This window comes from Oryx dammah, unplaced genomic scaffold (genome assembly GCF_014754425.2).
Source record: "Oryx dammah isolate SB20612 unplaced genomic scaffold, SCBI_Odam_1.1 HiC_scaffold_7, whole genome shotgun sequence".
Classification (NCBI taxonomy): Eukaryota; Metazoa; Chordata; class Mammalia; order Artiodactyla; family Bovidae; genus Oryx; species Oryx dammah.
The window spans coordinates 38,599,937-38,606,161 of record NW_024070191.1 but is presented as its reverse complement, the minus strand read 5'-3'; the positions used below and the strand labels follow the sequence as shown (position 1 = coordinate 38,606,161).

The following is a 6,225-nucleotide window of genomic DNA, read 5'->3' as shown; positions in this document are numbered from 1 at the left end:
AATTTTTCGAAGACCTAGAAATAAATGTCTACATTTTTCTTTGTTCTATTCCTGTCTTCATTCTTGTCAGACACTGGGTGTGATATTTTGAGCACCACGAAAGATCTGAAAATAAATTTTAAAAGTAAACATGTTTATTATTAGAAAGGCTTATTTGTATACTGTAGACAAGATAGGAAACAAAACTAAGCAAAAATAAGGGTGGGAGGAAATTCCCTGGAGGTTCAGTGGGGCTCAGCGCTTCCACTGAGGGTGGTCCTGGTTCCACCCCTGGAGGGGGAACTAAGATCCCTCAGGTCTTTGCACCGCTGGGAAAAAAAGGTGTGTGCGGGAGGGACATCACTATTACTGTACATACTTTGCAGACAACCCCCCCCACTCCCACCAAATCCCCTTTAAAAAGTAAAAACACAGGCTACGACTTGGATCTTCTAACAAAGTATCAATGGCTTTCCACATTAATAAATGCTTTCCACATTAATAAATAAGTCCATGTTTAGCGACTCCATGGACTGTAGCTATCCAGGCTCCTCTGTCCCTGGGATTTCCCAGGCAAGAACACCGGAGTGGGTTGCCCCGTTTCCTTCTCCAGGGATGGAACCCCGTTGTCTCCTGCACCGGCAAGCCTTTCTTTACCACCGAGCCACTCGGGAAGCCCGACGTTAATAGTCACACACAGAATTATTTTAAGTGGCCGCAGAGCTTTTAGGTGCACCACAGCTTTGTGGTGCATGGGGTCGCAAAGAGTCGGAAGGGATGAAGCGACCGAACAACAAAACTCACAGCCGACTTCCTGCTGCTGGGCATTTTATTTCGGCCTACTTTGCTACTACAAACAGCTGTGGGCGATCCAGAAATCACTGCAAGGACACAGGAACGTCTTTAACTCTTCCCTAGGAGTCCAGCAGAATCTGACGGTGCCCCTTTTCCCCACAACAGGAGACTATTTGGGCATTAGAAAAAAATAAAAAATTCCCTCTTGACGGGCAAAATGCTCTCCCCTTGGGTTTCGTGCGCGTTCCAGCTTATCTTGGAGCGGCCGAAGTGGCCACAGGCCCGGAGCCAGGATCCGCCCCAAGGAAGGTCTGACCTCCGCCAAGGGGACGCGGAGGGAAGGGCGCTCGGCCCAGCGGCCGCGCGCGCCCTCGCGTTCATGCGTGCGCGCCCTCGCGGACGTGCCTGTGCGCGTGCGCCAGCGAGCCCGGACGTTCGTTTGCGCGTGCGCATCGCTCGCCGGGCGCTGGGGACTGCGGCTGCGCGGGCCGCACCAGGTGCAGGTAGTGCCGCTGGCCCCTCTTTGGCTTTCGCGCTCCGGCGCTCCATCGGGTCGGGGGCGGGTGCGGAGAGCGGCGTGGAGGACCCGGGCCTGCTGTCTGTTCCTCTCTCCACGCCTTCCCCGGGTGTCTGGGGCGGCGCTGGGGGTTGGCCACCGTCCGCTGTCCCCGGCCTCCCCTCGCCCTTGACTTTCGCGGTCGCAGAAATCCTGTTTCTCTCCTTGCTGAGGATCCAAAAAGTCCTCTCACCCCTACTTCGAAGACTACGCCCTGAAATGTGTTTTACTCCGTTAATACCAGAAGCATTAAATGTAATACGGTCTTGGCCATCCTGAAAAAGGGTGCTTTCCGCCGCTTGTATCAGGCCAGGAGTGCCCGTATGTGTTTCATAGTCAAGTTCTGTTTCTGTGATTCGAATGAATCGTCGTTTCACCCCTTTGTCTTCGAATATCTTAGGGTAATTGGAGTCTGAAAAGGGCTGCGTCCAAGCAGGTGGCTCGATAATAAGTATAAATTAAAATGAAGTAACGTTATTTTCCCTGTGTTCCCTTAACAGCTCACAACCGAGCGCCTGAAAACCACACCATGGATGTTGTTTCTTAGACCTTTTAAGGTGTTCTAAACCACAGTGAATATACCTGCTGGGCGTGTTGTGGTCTGTTACAGGAAAGGTGCTGACCCTCTGAATTTCAACCATGCTGTCCGACGGCTTGCAAATTTTCCTAAGGATTACCAAGCGTCATCTGATACATGCAAGATCATGCCAGCGATTAGTAAATGAAAGGCGGTTTTTGGCAACCGCATCAGCACGAGGATTGCGTCGGCGGGTCGTCGTCACTGGCATCGGTTTAGTGACCCCTCTTGGCGTTGGAACTCAGCTGGTGTGGGACCGCCTTGTCCGGGGAGAGAGTGGAATCGTCTCCCTGGTTGGCGACGAGTACCAGAGCATCCCGTGCAGCGTTGCCGCTTACGTGCCAAGAGGTGGTGATGAAGGGCAGTTCAACGAGCTAAACTTTGTGCCCAAGTCAGATACCAAGTCCATGTCTTCTCCCACGGTGATGGCCATCGCTGCCGCTGAGTTAGCCTTAAAAGATGCGGGCTGGCACCCTCAATCAGAAGCTGACCAGGCAGCTACAGGCGTCGCAATCGGCATGGGAATGGTTCCTCTTGAAGTGATTTCCGAAACCGCTTTAACGTTTCAGACCAAAGGTTACAGTAAAGTCAGCCCATTCTTCGTCCCTAAGATTCTGGTCAACATGCCAGCAGGCCAAGTCAGCATCCGCCATAAACTCAAGGGCCCCAACCACGCGGTCTCCACGGCCTGCACCACCGGGGCTCACGCGGTGGGAGACGCGTTCAGGTTCGTAGCCCACGGAGACGCGGCCGTGATGGTGGCCGGGGGGACGGACTCTTGCATCAGCCCCCTGTCGGTTGCGGGGTTCGCCAGAGCCCGGGCTCTGAGCACAAACGCGGATCCGAAGTCCGCCTGTCGGCCCTTTCACCCCCAGAGGGACGGGTTTGTCATGGGAGAAGGCGCGGCCGTGCTGGTCCTGGAAGAACACGGGCATGCGCTCCGCAGGGGGGCCCGGGTCTACGCAGAGATTGTGGGTTACGGACTCTCCGGGGATGCCGGCCACATAACCGCCCCCGACCCTGGAGGAGACGGTGCCTTCAGGTAAAGACTGCTCGTGTGTTCCCATTTCTTCAGCTAAGACTGTTGGAATCTCAACTTAGGGGATACTTAGTATCCGGCCTTGGTGTTTTACCGTGTTTGAAATATTTGAAAACGTTTGAATATCCTTTTGAGTTTTATTGAGTAGTTGGTGGTACTGGAAATGTCAAGCATAGCAGCCAGCTGGATGAGGAGATGGTCGAAACCCTTCATCACACTTCAGATTATACCCTTATATTTCCTTCTCTTAAGGAAATCGAGGCAGCCCAGAACTGAAAAAGGAGGTGTTAACATCCATGAGATTTTCAAAGGTTTTCCTAGAGAAATGTTTTAGTTTTTTGAAATATTTTATTTTTAAATTTGTCTGTTTGGAGGTTTGCCTTTGTACTTCTTCATTGACTTAGAATTCTTGTGGCCTGAATAGGAAGGTTTTGAAAGATATTTGAAGCATTAAGATAATGGCACATTTTTGTGTGGACTTCTTTTTCAGATTATTGGGAAATATGCAGAGTTTTACATTTAAATGTGAAAGAAAAAATTAAAACATAGTTATAAATCTTTTCTCCTTATTTTAACTCTGTATGCATACCCCACTGATAAGAAATTCCCCAAAGAAAAATTATTCTGAGGTTGAGTCTACATGGCTTTTTCCTCCAGGAAAAAAGGACATGTCAAATAAAATGGAAACATGTTTTATTAGAGATTATAAAATCCGTAGGCTTATATGTTTTTGTCACAGTGATGAATCAGTCCAGGGTACTGGGGGTGCCTCAGTATTCCCATGCGGATGGCATTCTAGAGCACGTGGTAATCCAAGATGCTGTTCTGTTATGGGAACATAAAGGGTTCTTTTCATCCAGTGTACTTGGGTATTTCTGTAGCCATTATCTGTAGTCATACAGACAACTAGTGTGTGTTCAGTCGCTCAGTCATGTCTTACTCTTTGTGACCCCATGGACTGTAGCCCACCAGGCTCCTCTGTCCATGGGGATTCTCCAGGCAAGAAGACTGAAGTGGGTTGCCATTTCCTTCTCCAGGGGATCTTCCCAACCCAGGGATTGAACCCATGTCTCCTGCGTTGGCTGGTGGGTTCTTCACCCCTGAACCACTGGAGAAGCCCACAGATGATGGGCTTGTTAAAATGAAGTGTCGTTCTGATGAGTGCAACTGCTTTTTTCTTATTTATTAGGTGCATGGCCGCTGCCGTGAAGGATGCAGGCATCCAACCTGAAGAGGTATCCTACATCAATGCACATGCTACTTCCACGCCTTTGGGAGATGCTGCTGAAAACCAAGCCATCAAACAGCTTTTCAAAGACCACGCACATGCCCTTGCCGTCTCCTCCACCAAGGGAGCCACGGGGCACCTCCTGGGGGCTGCCGGGGCGGCCGAGGCTGCCTTTACCGCCCTGGCTTGTTACCATCGGAAACTGCCGCCTACTCTAAACCTGGACTGCACAGAGCCGCAGTTTGATCTCAATTACGTGCCACTCAGGGCACAGGACTGGAAAGCTGAGAACAGGCGAATTGCACTCACCAATTCCTTCGGTTTCGGCGGTACCAATGCAACACTTTGTATCGCTGGCATGTAGGACAAATCACGTATAATTAAATATTGATGTTTTTAACTGTTGTAAACTGCACTGAGAAATAATACATTTATGTAAATGCATATTTTTGTATAATGATACCCAGGCACCCTTTATTCTTGTCTGGGTTTCTCAGCCTTGGCACCGTGGATGTTTTGTGTAGGGTACTTCTTTGTTGGGGAAAGCGGAGCTGTCCTGTACATCGTATGATGCTTTACGGCTTCCAAGTCCCCACTCACTAGATTCCAGTGACCCTTCCTTCCCCAGCGGTGACAACCAAAAATGTCTCTTAGCACTGCCACGAGTTTCCTGGGAGGCTGGGGGCACAGAAGTGAGATGTTAATGGGCTGTGTGTGTTACCTTCCCTCTGACCTTTGCCGTAGCACTTTATCTCCTATGTGTCCGAGTCTCCAGCCATATTCTTTCGCTGACCGTCAGTTGTAATTCTCACTGGCACACAGTTCGTTCAGTTGAAGTTTATTAGGAGCCAGCTGTGGACGTGGTTTTGTATACTGGCCACCAAGTATGAAATGGTTCCCTAAAAGCAGCTGAGGCCTTAAGGGTGAACAGGTCTCAGCCAGGATAGAGGGACGGAAGGAAGAATATTCCAGCCAGGAGGCATAGTGTGGAAAGACTGGGAAATTTAGAAAGACACCAGCAAAGAATGTCAATACATGTAACCTGAGAAGCGGGCAGGAGGGAAAGCCAGAAGGTCTGCTGGAAATCAGGTCACAAAATTAACTTTTAAAAATAATATTGTTCTTCTTTCATAGATATTATGAATTATATATATTACATATGTTTTGTTCTTTCATAAGTTTATATATATATATATATATATATATATATATATACTTTATTTATTTATTTGGCTGCAGTGGGTCTTCGTTATAGCATGTGAGATCTTAGCCGCAGCATGTGGGATCTAGTTCCCTGAGCAGGGGTCGAACCTTGGCCCCCTGTATTGGGAGCATGGTGTCTTAGCCACTGGCCCACCAGGGAAGTCCCAGAACCTTGTAAGTTTTGTTAAAGCACTGAGAAGAGTTGGAAGCCATCGAATGTTTGGAGTGTTGTGATGGTTCTGTAAGCTGTCAAGTTGGCCAGGCTGAACCATGAATACATTTCCCAGAATTCACTTTCCCCTATGTTTGGTCAGGGCTGGCCCCGAGAGATTCTCATGGGCGATTCACAAGGTGCAGGGGAAGCAGCAATGATTTTGTAGCTCACATGGGTTGTGGCTTTGCTGGCCGACAAACATGCGCTGAGGCGGCGGTTGAGCCTGTAAATTGAGGCATAATTTACATGCAGTAAATTGCACCCATTTCAAGTATACAGTCAAATAAGTTTGATAACAATAGTTCCACTTGTGGAACTGCCACCTCAATCAGAATATAGGGTGCTTCCAGGAATTCCCTGGTGGTCCAGTGGTTAGGACTGCACACTTCAGCTGCACAGGGCACGGGTGCCATCCCTGGTTGGGGAAACAAGATTCTGCAAGCCATGCAGCACAGCCAAAAACAATGAAGGGAATCCTGAGGACTGAAGAGAAAAGAGCACAGAGCGTTTCCATTACTGCAAAAATGTCCCCGTGCCCCTTTGCAGTCGGTCGCCCTACCTCCAGAAGAGCTTACTGTCACTGTAGATAAGATTTGCCTTTTCTAAAATTTTATACAAATATACTCCTATAGAA

General features: G+C 49.0%; 1 protein-coding gene across 1 annotated transcript; it reads left to right on the top strand.

Moving 5' to 3' along the window:
* Positions 1 to 1,202: 1,202 nt before the first annotated feature.
* OXSM (3-oxoacyl-ACP synthase, mitochondrial) lies at positions 1,203 to 4,620 on the top strand. Its single transcript, XM_040243296.1, has 3 exons — positions 1,203 to 1,277; positions 1,941 to 2,949; positions 4,136 to 4,620. Exons 2-3 carry the CDS (start codon positions 1,970 to 1,972, stop codon positions 4,536 to 4,538), a joined length of 1,383 nt encoding a protein of 460 aa, XP_040099230.1. The 5' UTR covers positions 1,203 to 1,277; positions 1,941 to 1,969; the 3' UTR covers positions 4,539 to 4,620.
* The last annotated feature ends 1,605 nt before the right edge of the window (positions 4,621 to 6,225 follow it).

Bases quoted from the DNA above. Each gene is read 5' to 3' on its own strand.
- OXSM (XM_040243296.1), top strand. From the start codon at position 1,970: ATGCTGTCCGACGGCTTGCAAATTTTCCTAAGGATTACCAAGCGTCAT. The intron at 2,950-4,135 runs GTAAAGACTGCT...CTTATTTATTAG, and splicing joins GGAGGAGACGGTGCCTTCAG to GTGCATGGCCGCTGCCGTGA.